Source organism: Kryptolebias marmoratus, linkage group LG7 (genome assembly GCF_001649575.2).
Source record: "Kryptolebias marmoratus isolate JLee-2015 linkage group LG7, ASM164957v2, whole genome shotgun sequence".
In the NCBI taxonomy this organism is placed as follows: Eukaryota; Metazoa; Chordata; class Actinopteri; order Cyprinodontiformes; family Rivulidae; genus Kryptolebias; species Kryptolebias marmoratus.
The window spans coordinates 15,067,439-15,078,639 of record NC_051436.1 but is presented as its reverse complement, the minus strand read 5'-3'; the positions used below and the strand labels follow the sequence as shown (position 1 = coordinate 15,078,639).

Below are 11,201 nucleotides of genomic sequence, written 5' to 3'. Positions count from 1 at the left end.
GAGCCCACTGTGCTCATAATGTGCACCTGAATACCTCACCAAAACCCTGAAAATAACAGATTTTTTTTTCTTTTTACAATATAGTGGAGGTATCCCCCAGTGAGAAGGGGACCACAGTACTTCTTACCCTGGTTTCATGGATGGGCTATAATCCGATCCCATCAGTGCTGTGCTAGTGTGACGTGATCTTCTTCCTCAGAGGTTCATCCTGACACAGTCTGAGAAAGTCCTGGCAGGATGGAGGCCTGGGCATGGTGAAATCATGGGCTTATGCGGTAGGATCTTTGTGGGAATGTGCTGCTGATATATAAATCCTGCTGAAGGCACAGAAGAGTGTCTCAGGGATGTTGAAAATAGCAAAAAATAAAAATAAAAATGTCATGATTGCCTTCATAATAAAGGAGGTTTTCCAAATTTGCCATGATCCATCCATTTTAATTGTACAAGTAGGCCATGGAGCTCTTACTGGAGTCCTAATTCAGTGTGAAGGGACTCTTAGCAACAAAGAAAAGCACACAAGGAAAGCTGAAACATGAGAGCACATTGCTGTAGACACTGACGCTGTTGTCACCTTTGCTCTGATTCCACAACACCTAAACTCTCTCAGATATGAGAGTACACACACTACTTTGCTTCTGTTTGATCAGTGTGAACAAGCAATGGTGAAAAATGACGAGTCTTCTTCACAGTGACCTCAGTGTGAAAAGATCTCCTGTCAGAGAACAAGCCTACGTGCGTTAAAGATGGCTGTAACTTAGTAGACTCCCAAAGTAAAATGCTTTTAGCATTCAGTAGAACCAGTAAGGGTTCATAAGAATCCCATGAATTTATCATGTTTTCCACACTTGGAATCATGTAAAAACCATGAGATCACATGTAATCACATGAAAATGTGTAAAATGTTTTAAAATCACTGTTATATTTATCCAACCTGATCGTTTCAATCAAACCTGCACAACTCTTTTTTTTTTTTTTTTTTTTTTTTGCTTTAAAACTCAGACAAGACAGAAATTGTGGTTTTTGGACCTGAGCATCTTAGGAACAACTTTTGCAGCCTTTCACTTCCTCTCAGTGACATTAACTTGGCCTCCAGTTTTAATATAAAGAACCTCTGTGTTATTTTTGATCAGGATGTTACTTAACTCCAACATTAAAGTGTCACCAAGACCACTTTCTTCCACTTGCACAATATCACTAAAAATAGAAACAACTTGTCCCAAAATGATGCAGAAAAGCTGGTCCATGCATTTATCACATCTAGGCTGGCCTAACTCTTTATCAGGGTATCCAAAAAGCTCTTTAAAAAGTCTTCAGTTGATCCAAAAATGCTGCTGCTAGAGTTTCGATGAGAAATGTTGATGTTATTCTTTTGTCTGCATCCTTTTCCAGGGGTTGCCACAGCCAGCAAACTCGCATAAAAAAGATTTGGCAATTATTTCACCTCAGATGCCCTTCGTACAACAACCAGTTTTAGCTTCTTTTTATTGGCTCCCTGTCAAATTCAGAATAGAATTTAAAATCTTACTTTAACATGCAAAGCTCTCAACAACCAAGCTTCATCTTATATTAAAGATCTTATTGTTCCATATTTTCCTAACAGAGCATTTTACTCTCAGACTGCAGGTTTACTTGTGGTTCCAGGAGTTTCTAAAAATAGAACAGGAGGCAGAACTTTCAGTTCTCAGGCTCCTCTCTTGTAGAACCAACTTCCAGTTTTTCTTCATGAGACCAACACCCTATCTACCTTTAATACTAGCGTTGATAAATCCTATAGTTAGCGTTGTCATGGGTTTCCTGAGCTATTCCATAGTTATGCTCCTATAGGCTTAGATTACTGAAAGACATTCTGACCACTATGGGATGTGAAGATTCACAGATGTGCATGGGACTGCATCAGTACAGAAGCTGTATACCAATGCAGTTTTGGGATGTATCTTTGTAGCAAAAACAAAAAGACTGAAAGTCTGTAGAGGAACTCTATTACTAACTCATTACAGTGTTTGAAGAAGAGTTATTAACATGAACTGGAATATACCAAATATTTTTCATTTTAGAGCCATTCCTGTAATCCCAATATCATATTCAACCCTCTGTAATCGAATATTGTGATCAGCTGTGTGAAATGCAGCACTGAGATCTAACAGGACAAGTACAGACAAATCCAATCTCTGAGGCCAGAAGAATATTAGTAACTTTCACCCCCACTCAAGAATTTTTGAAATTAGTCTTTTTTTAAGCTTCCAAGATACCAACTTTAAAACCAACCAACTTCCACTTTTACAAGATAGTCAGTGATGATGTGATGTGAATAACTCAATGGGATTTACCAAAATTACAAAACTTTAATACAAATAAATACTTCAAAAGTACAATTGTAACTTTGCAACAGCACAACATGTAGTTTACAATCTTTATACATAAAAGTTGATAATTTCCGCACAAAATAGGCATTTGCAGCATATTCGTTTTCATCAATAGTCTGTTTTTCCTCTCTGTCATTAACCACAAACATTTAAATAAATAAACTCTTCATCCTAAGTCCCAGTCAGTCTATTGTTATCATAAATAAATGTCAGTGAATGTACAGTAAATGATCTCAGGTTGGATCAGGTCATGTTGAGCAGCAGTAGTCTCACACAAAGCAGCTGTTCCAGATGTTTCTACTCTGGAGGGTGGTTGAACTGACCCATGAACAGAACAGCACCTGAAACATGCAGGAGCAGAGTGAGTACACCTCAGCTGGAGCTGTGAAATTGATTTTAATAAAAAGGTATGTTTGTTACCTGTGGGTTTGTGCTGAATGAGGAAGAGGAAGGGTCGGTCCAGAACAATCTCAGGTATTGCCATACGAGAGAACATGACTGCGGCTAACAGAGAGAAAAGAAAAGCAAAGCGCTTAGTTAGATGCAAGTGTAGCGGATTCGTTTGGACCCCTTATTTCATAACACTGGTTCATTATAAGCACTTTAAAACAGTCCGTTGTCTTGGTTATTTCATTTACTCCAGCCGTCTATCCATCTTCATGCTCAGGCAACAGATCCAGGAAGGACTCAGAGAGGATACATGCCTCTTTCAGAGAGTTCTGGGTCTGTCCTGGGATCTCCTCCCAGTGGGATGTGCCAACAAAACCTCTAGAGGGAGGCATTCTGTTCAGAAGCTCACACCCCCCTCAGCTTACTCCTTTCAATGAGGAGCAGCAGCTATACTTTTGAGCTCCTCCCAGATGGAGTTCCTCACCTGTGAACCCCAAGTACATGTTCCTTCTATTCACTTCAATACTATATAGAAACATACCCCAACTCCCAAGTATATTTTACTGTTAGCCAAAGAATGACTTCATAACAACACGACTTCCACGTCAGACTAATCTTTACAATTTCAGGCTTTGATGTGTGGCTGTTTAGTAAAAAGCAAAAATCACAATACAACAACCACCAGATCATCAATAGCAGAGTTTTTGACATTTTCTAGTTTAGCTGCACTACTTCCTCAGTGATAAAGGCAGAAGTGGGACTGTTTAGTGACTTTGCATCAACCAGGTTTTTATTGTCATCTCTAAAAGATATCAGATCAATGAAGGACATTCAGACAATAGTTACTCTGGAAGCTGAACTCATTCAGATATTTAAGACGTCTCAGGGAAAGTCCTTAAACTCAAACGTACTTGTGGGTCGTCAGTAGTTTCTGTGGCAGCTCAGCTCTAAATGCCACAGGAGAGTGTGTGAATGCTGCAAAGTGTGAGAAATCTGGAGCTCACCTGTTGCCGATGCTCCCTTGGTTCCTTGCTCATCCACCTCAATCTTCACTCTCTGCAGGACCTTTGAGACACAAAGCCTCTCATCGGCTGGAAGACAAAACAAGCACAGTCCATGTGACACTCATTCTTTTGATTTGATAATATGCTATGAAAACATGAACCAGACTAAACTGGACTGCAGAGATCAGAAAGATTTAAGTGGTTGAAGTCTACAGATACAACTAAGAAAAAAAAAAAAAAGGTGGAGGTGGATTGCAGCCCTTAGCAAAAAGTAATGCAATTAGTTCATGTAGAAGACTCATTATCCCCCTTCATACAGGATGAAGATACATTATGCTCTCCATGACCTGTTAAGTTGACTGCAGCAGGATTGGAGGCCATTATAACCCTGCTATGCTTGTAGTACTCAAATTTCCCAGCTGCGTTTTGCATCCTCACCATGCTCTATAAAAGTTGCACATTCCTGCAATGACACTACCAATTGCACCAAGCCCCAGGCCTCATGCGACTGTCTTGGACCACATCAGAATGCAGCTACGCACTTCTATAGGCATCACAGCTTCGCTAGGAAAGTTGTTTCCATGATCATGACCATGTCATGATCTGCAAAATTTTCCTAGAATGGGAGGTTTCTGGATCGTGCAAAGACCATTTATGATCTGGGTGATATTTTTTTAATGTGAAGGGAGGCTTGGATTGTATATACCGTCTTCTTAGAGAGTTTTACCCAAATTATCTACTTAGCTTACTGAAGAAATAAGATAGGCACTTAATGTATGGTACATACAGAAGCATAGTGGCAACTTTAGGTGAAATTGGAATTTAATACAATAAATTATCTGGAGTTTGGGTAACACTGTTAAATTTCAAACAGAATTTAAAGAGTGGTTTAGACTTCAATATACACACCTATAAAAAAAACTGTACATCCTTGACAGAAAATAAAGATCTAATGTGTCAGCTTACAGGTTATCCTTGTGAAGTCAGCAGTAGCCAGGTTGAAGATATTTCCAAGTCCCATGTTAATCAGAGCAGTCTTCAAATTCACTTCAGAGTTCAGAGAAAACCTGACAAAAATGAATATATTCCATATATATGTGGCTTTTAACAATCTAAACGCATTCATTCATATGATCTTTATGGTATTCTTCCTCACCTGGGCACCGCCAGCTGTCTCTTAACGTTCCTCAGCTCTGATCTCCACTGCTGAATCCTCTGGCTGCTCAGATCTGCACTGAGGACACTGAGGGAAACTTCAGGTTCAAATGGCGACACCAGGAGCATGCTCAGTGAGTCTCCTTCATATGGTATCTCGATCACATCGTAGTCCACCCCATTGGTAGTCACAAACTCCCCTGTAATTAAAAGAATGTGGATCTTTGAATGAAACTGACAATTGTGTTATTTGTGGACCCTGCTGGAAGGTTTCGGTTAAAGCCTACCGTAGTTAAAGTAGTTAGTGAGTTGCATCATGTGTACAGGCATGGTGCTGCCATTGGCACAATGAAACATCCTTTCCTGGGTCAGTTTGGGGTCAAAAGGAACCTTCCATAAACGATGGAAGTGGAGAGCATTGAGGAGGACCAAGCGAGTCTCATCGTTTAGAGTTCCAGATGCCAAGAACTCAGGGATAGCACCTGCAGATGAACACCATCCACAAATTAAGTAAATAAATCTCTTATAATACACCTTTTTAAAAAGTTAAAGTGCTTTACAAAAAGAAAATGAAACAAAACAATCCTAAAATAAAAACAACAAATGACAAAACAACAATAAAACTGTGCAAAAGCATTAAAATAATGTAAAAATTAACCTCAAACATCTTGAAAAGATCATGGTTTTCTGTCATGATTTAAAGGATTTTAGAAAGCTCGCCATCCTGACTTTAGAGCAAGACTGTTTCGGACAGTCGGACCCTGGACAGAGAACACAGTCCCCTCTTGACAAAACAAGGTCTTTGTGAGAAGTTTTGGACTTACTATATACAATAAAGGAACTCTTGGTTTAAACAGGAATAGAGAAAGTCTAGATGTGCAGTGGTGGCTGGTAGTGATATTGGATGGGTGGGCTAACATATACATTATACAAGCCTATCAGTTACACCAACAATGGAAGAATCTTATCTGAGATGCGATAAACAAATGGTTTCCAAACACCTGTCAATCACCCAGTCCCAAATATGACTGAAATGCTATGTTGCTGTGTTTGCACTAAAAATAAGCTCATTTAGAAGGATTCTGTTTTGCTTGTGACTATTTGATGCCAATGATCTCAGCTTCAAAATGTAAAACAAGCAGTTTAACTTAAGCAGTTTTCTATTGTGATTTCTGAGATTCCTGTCTAAATCTGACTTCAGCAGTGAACAGTAATCCCTGGGTTTGGGGGTTTCATTATTGATACGAGTCCTGTGTTTGGATTCTCTGTAATCATCTCTCCCCCTAATATCAATGCAAATGGTCATAGAAACATTCCTCTGTTAATGGATGGAAACAAGTACCTGCAGTGTGGTCTGAGACCCAAGCATTAATAATGCTGAGAGCCTGGTCTGGCTTAGTGAAGTCCACCTGATGGGGGTGGGTTTGGAAGGTCTTGGACAGGGCACGGCGGTATCCCTTCTCCAGGCTCATCTTCCTCTCCACCATCACCCCACTGGCTATCTCCACCCCCTCCTCAGTGGCCAGGTCTCGCTGGATGAGCCGCTGCTGCCAGGGCATCCCTCGCTCTAGAAATCAAACAAAGGTGATGTTGGTTTACACTCATGAGTACCATTGCCTCAAGTCCAGAATCTTTTTTTCCCCCCTCACCACCTGAAATTAAATCTGACCAACCCTTTTTAAGGTTAGTTTGGATTTCCCAAAGTTTTTCTATTTGCTGAATGCCCAAATAATGAGAGAATCTTTAGAGAAGTTTGTTTTTTAACATTTCTTGGATTTACCATGTCCTGAATGACTAAGAAACTACACCAGCATATGGTTGTTTTAGGTTTCTAAAGTGTTTTATGTAAATTCCCTCCTGGCTGTTTTTGTCTTATTATGCTACTTTTAGCTGCAACATTTAGCATTAAGCTAGTGCTCTGCTTCTTTTAGCTTCCCTTGCAATTTGATGCAGTCATTTTGCACTCCGCATTGACACAGCATTTCCACAGAAAATGATTTTCTTTAGTTCAATGTTTAAATCACTCTTTTTGGTTCTATGATAGCACTAATACTTTTTTATTGAATCTTCAGTTTAAGAAAATAGGTTTAAAATGCATTAGCTTTTAGGACAAAATGATCTGAATTAAAATAACATCACAATTCTTCGTAGTCAGATGTTAATACCATATACCTCGGTATAATTTGAGAAAGCCCAACCAATAATAAAAATAGATACCACCCAACCTTCACTACTGACTACACCTCTGGTCTCTTTTGCTAGACTTGACTTTAGAACCTGCCTCCAGTTCCTCTGTTCTCCATGGATTTGAATTGAATGCACCAAGTTGCTCAGTTTTTTTGGTAATTCTTTAAACAATGTACTCACCACGCAGAGAAAAGCCCATGGCAGTAGTCAAAGCCTTGCGTGTGTTTCCATTAGCACCGAGCTGAGCCATGGACATAATGCTGGTCACACCGTATGGGGAGAGAACCAGGTTCTTGTCCACAGAATCTTGAGACATCTGGAAGAAGACCTTAAGGCCGAAGTCAGTCTGCTTATCTTGCAAAGATCCCAGACCCCCTCTGGTCAGGGCTATCAACAGGAAAATGTACACACAAAGCATGCTGGGGAGAAAAAAAGGGAAATAAAAGTGAAATGTGATTAGTTTAAATTTAGACCACCGATTTTCAAAGTCCTGACTCTGAGACAAATCCAGACTGAACAGCAAGTCTGTCCAGACCCAGCCCTTGTTATATTGCATTGCACTGAAATGCGCTGGTACAGTGCAATGAAGTGCAGCTTTACTACTGTGGTAGCATAGCGCAAAGGGGCTCTTTTAAGAGTGTTTACGGTGCAAAGGAGGGAGAACGCAAGCCTATGGTTGTATGCATGGTAGGAATCTCCATTAGTACCATTATCAGAGAAGGTGGTGGTACATCACATCAACATAGAGATATCCAACAGCACAAAGGAAAGAAAGACTCAGAAAACTCAGTTTTCAAAGCTGGGTGGACCCCCCCCCCAAAAAAAAAAGTGTGCATTTATTTTGTCATCACACATATGTGTGAATTTGTATTCTCAGCAATAAATAGTAAAAAGCTCACATTACAGCTGTTGGACAGATGAAGAGTTACTCTGCTGCAGTCGTGTGGAGTCTGGCCCAGAAAGGCAGACTGGGACTTGAGAATGGGGAAAGAAAAAAAAAAAAAAAATCTATAAAGATCTATGACTAACAAAAACAAGATGCTGATGCAGCCACAAACTATACAAAAACACCTCAAAACACTGCAAACAGAAACCAAACAGTGCATGTAAACAACAAAAGGTGGTGGCTGACTGAATATAAGGACTGGGGCTGATCAAAAGATTGTAAACAGGTGACTAATTGCAAACCGGGAACAGGTGATGATGGGTGTGGCAGGTTGATATGGAAAAATACTGTCTGAGGGAGGAATCAGACTGGCACGGTGAACTGGCTGAACACACAAGGAGCAGAACTAAACACAAGACTAACAAAGTACAAAACATGGTAACAAAAGAAGAAAAACCCTAACAATAAATGTAAATACTCATCTGACATCATTTGTGTCAAGGTTCAAGCAGCTCACTGAAGACAGACTATGCCTTTTTTCACATCAGGTTACTCTGTATTTTAATTCACAGGGCTTCTATAACTTTTACCTCTAAACATTTTGTTGTTGAAGAATTCTGTTGTCTTTAAGTTCAGTTTATTTAACATTTTTATTCTTGTGTGAAAATAAAGGCATTTTACTTTGAAAAATAAGTAAATCAACACAGATAAATTACATACACACACCTCTGTTGAATTTATTGTCATTACTTTTACCTGGAGCTGTTTATTATTGGACTCTGCCAAGAAGCAAAGTAAGAAAATAATGTTTTTGCCAATGCCTGTGTGTTTAAAACAGTGGCGTCCAACCCTGGTCCTGGAGGGCCTCTATCCTGCATGTTTTAGATGTTTCCCTGCTCTGCAGCAGGTCTTCAAGTTCTGCAGAAGCCTTTTAATCACTCAGTCATTCAAATCAGATGCGTCACAGCAGAGAAACCTGCAAGAAAGTGACTCTCCAGGACCAAGATTGGACACCACTGGTCTGAAAAGTCTCCTAAACCATCATTGGATGTACATCTCCAACTGATTACCTTTTGGAGCCCATCCAATTCAAGATGGCTGCCCCAGCCTACTGACCTCTGAAGACACAAAATTTCTATAATTTACAAGATTTAATAGTTACTGTCCTAAAATTTGGAGTGTTGGTAGCTGAGAATCATTCACAACACTGACTCTGAGTGCCACACATTTGTGCATAAAACTTTAGCATTAGGTGTTTGAATAAGCCCAGTTTGTTAGCAAAAATATCTTTTGGACTTTGGAACTTGAAGAAACGTTTAGCAAAGAATGACATGGATGTACATCTGCAACTGATTAACTTTTAAGGTCAGTTCAATTCAAAATAACCCCACAGAGAGTCATTCTCAACACATACACTGAGCATGACACTTCGCTTAAATTCAGACATGCAGTTACTTTTAAGGTTTGCCAAAACAGCTACAAGTCTGTAATTTCTCAGTATAAGATGGTCTTAGTCTAAAACTCTGGCATGAAATGTGGCAGGTGAAATGCATTCCTTTAAGGAATGGAAGGCCTGTAATTTCTTCTGTATTGTTTTTGGTGCTGTATTTTTTAATTACCAGAAAAGATCTATAACTTGAACTGAGGGCATTTTAAAAATAGTTCGACAGTCTTAGCTACCCTCAGAGTCACCTGCCAGTGTTTTTTCTTGACATTAAAATAAGAAACAATGTCCAGAGGTTCTGTTCTTACCTTTGGGTTTTGGAGGTTCAGATAGAAAAGCGTTGGTCTATGCTACTGCTGCTTCAGTTTAAAGAAGTGAAAGAGTTTGCCCTTTTGTAGAGGAGTCCTGCTGGAATCCCACCCTCCTCCCACCCACACACACATACACACACACATACACACACACACGCACACACGCACACACACAGACACAGACGATGATGTCATGTGACAGCGTCTGAACAGACATCCTGTTCTCACACTGTCCAACTCTCTCCTGTCTGTCTTCACTGACTAAAGCATGACGAAGCACATGGAAAGTCATTAAACCATTTTCCTATTTGCACACAAACTCATCACTCCATGTTACTCACGCAGGAGAAATGAACTTTGGGAATTCATGAATTCTGTAGGGTTCCTGGATGTCTGACTGAATCGTCACATTCTGTTTCCATTCAAGGAGATCTCACCAACATGAAGGCTGCTTGTTATGTTGGAAACAGGAGGTTGTTGTGATTTTGTTATTCAAAAAAAAGGCAAACAATAACAAAAAATCATTGATGGCAAGTGAGTCACCTGTGCTTGCTAAAACCTAGATTATATGGTATGGACCAAATTTCATGGAATTTTGTTGTATGATTTGTGCAACAACAATAACAAATCTAATCAAATCTAAAGGTTTTACTTGTGAAGCAGAGGTTCTTCGAATTACATTTGGTGACAATAACTACAGTCAATTAAACAAACAAACAAAAAAACTGATTTTAAAAAAGAGGGGAGAAAAGAAAAAGAAACTAAAGAAGCTAAAGTAAAACTAAAGAAATGTTGCAATAAACCTTGAAGAGTGCCAGTGCACCCAAGAGAACTCCACAGCAATCCCAGCCAAGAAAAAAAAAACACATCCCCTCAAAAATCTAAACCAAGAAAAAAGCCCCAACACCCCCCTGCAACAATCCGAGCCAAGAGAAAAGGCCAACACATCAATGCACAAGCTGTATGAGAAGTGCAAAGAGAACCTAGACCAAAACAAAAATGCCAACAACCCACCAAGACCACCATGACAACTTCACATCTGCATCCGCCTCCCCCCCCGTTTGCCAAGCCAACAAGAGGCATACAAGGATGCAGACCAAAATGTCATTAAAACTAAATCAGCATTTGCTAGAAGTTTGTTTGCAACATTAAGGAATAAAGTGGTTAAAAAAATAGAATTAAGGCTAAAGCAGATTTTTTTTTTACCATAATAGAGAAGGCAAAGGGGGATTTTAAATCAGCTTAGAACCAACTAAACAAACTGACTGGCTAAAATACAAATACAAAAAAGTAGCATTTGTCTTTAATAATTTCCTCATTGACTCTGTCTACTATCACCTAGTGTTTTTCATTTAACAATCTAAATGTTTGTCTGATAAATACTTCAGAGCCAGCTTTTAGCCGGGAGTGTCACAGAACTTGTAGTTTAACAGAAACTTGAATCATCCAGAACAAAGGGTG

At 39.5% G+C, this 11,201-nt stretch overlaps 1 protein-coding gene across 2 annotated transcripts; it reads right to left on the bottom strand.

Moving 5' to 3' along the window:
* Nucleotides 1-2,322: 2,322 nt before the first annotated feature.
* Nucleotides 2,323-9,877, bottom strand: serpine1 (serpin peptidase inhibitor, clade E (nexin, plasminogen activator inhibitor type 1), member 1). 2 transcript variants are annotated; one of them, XM_037976664.1, is made up of 10 exons: nucleotides 9,738-9,755; nucleotides 7,999-8,073; nucleotides 7,280-7,518; nucleotides 6,255-6,479; nucleotides 5,200-5,394; nucleotides 4,914-5,112; nucleotides 4,724-4,824; nucleotides 3,758-3,844; nucleotides 2,784-2,867; nucleotides 2,323-2,704 (listed from the first exon to the last, which is right to left on the bottom strand). In XM_037976664.1, the coding sequence occupies exons 3-10, from the start codon at nucleotides 7,515-7,517 to the stop codon at nucleotides 2,661-2,663; spliced, it is 1,173 nt and encodes a 390-aa protein (XP_037832592.1). In that variant the 5' UTR covers nucleotide 7,518; nucleotides 7,999-8,073; nucleotides 9,738-9,755; the 3' UTR covers nucleotides 2,323-2,660. The 2 variants fall into 2 exon arrangements, with proteins under 2 accessions (XP_037832592.1, XP_017282490.1); XM_017427001.3 differs by lacking the exon at nucleotides 7,999-8,073 and having other exon boundaries at nucleotides 9,738-9,877.
* Nucleotides 9,878-11,201: the final 1,324 nt, after the last annotated feature.

What these genes read in the sequence shown, in the direction of transcription:
- serpine1 (XM_017427001.3), bottom strand. Translation starts at nt 7,517, where the DNA reads ATGCTTTGTGTGTACATTTTCCTGTTGATAGCCCTGACCAGAGGGGGT. An exon ending in AGACAGCTGGCGGTGCCCAG is followed by an intron (nt 4,825 to 4,913) that starts GTGAGGAAGAAT and finishes CATTTTTGTCAG; the next exon opens with GTTTTCTCTGAACTCTGAAG. An exon ending in CATTCAGCACAAACCCACAG is followed by an intron (nt 2,705 to 2,783) that starts GTAACAAACATA and finishes TGCATGTTTCAG; the next exon opens with GTGCTGTTCTGTTCATGGGT.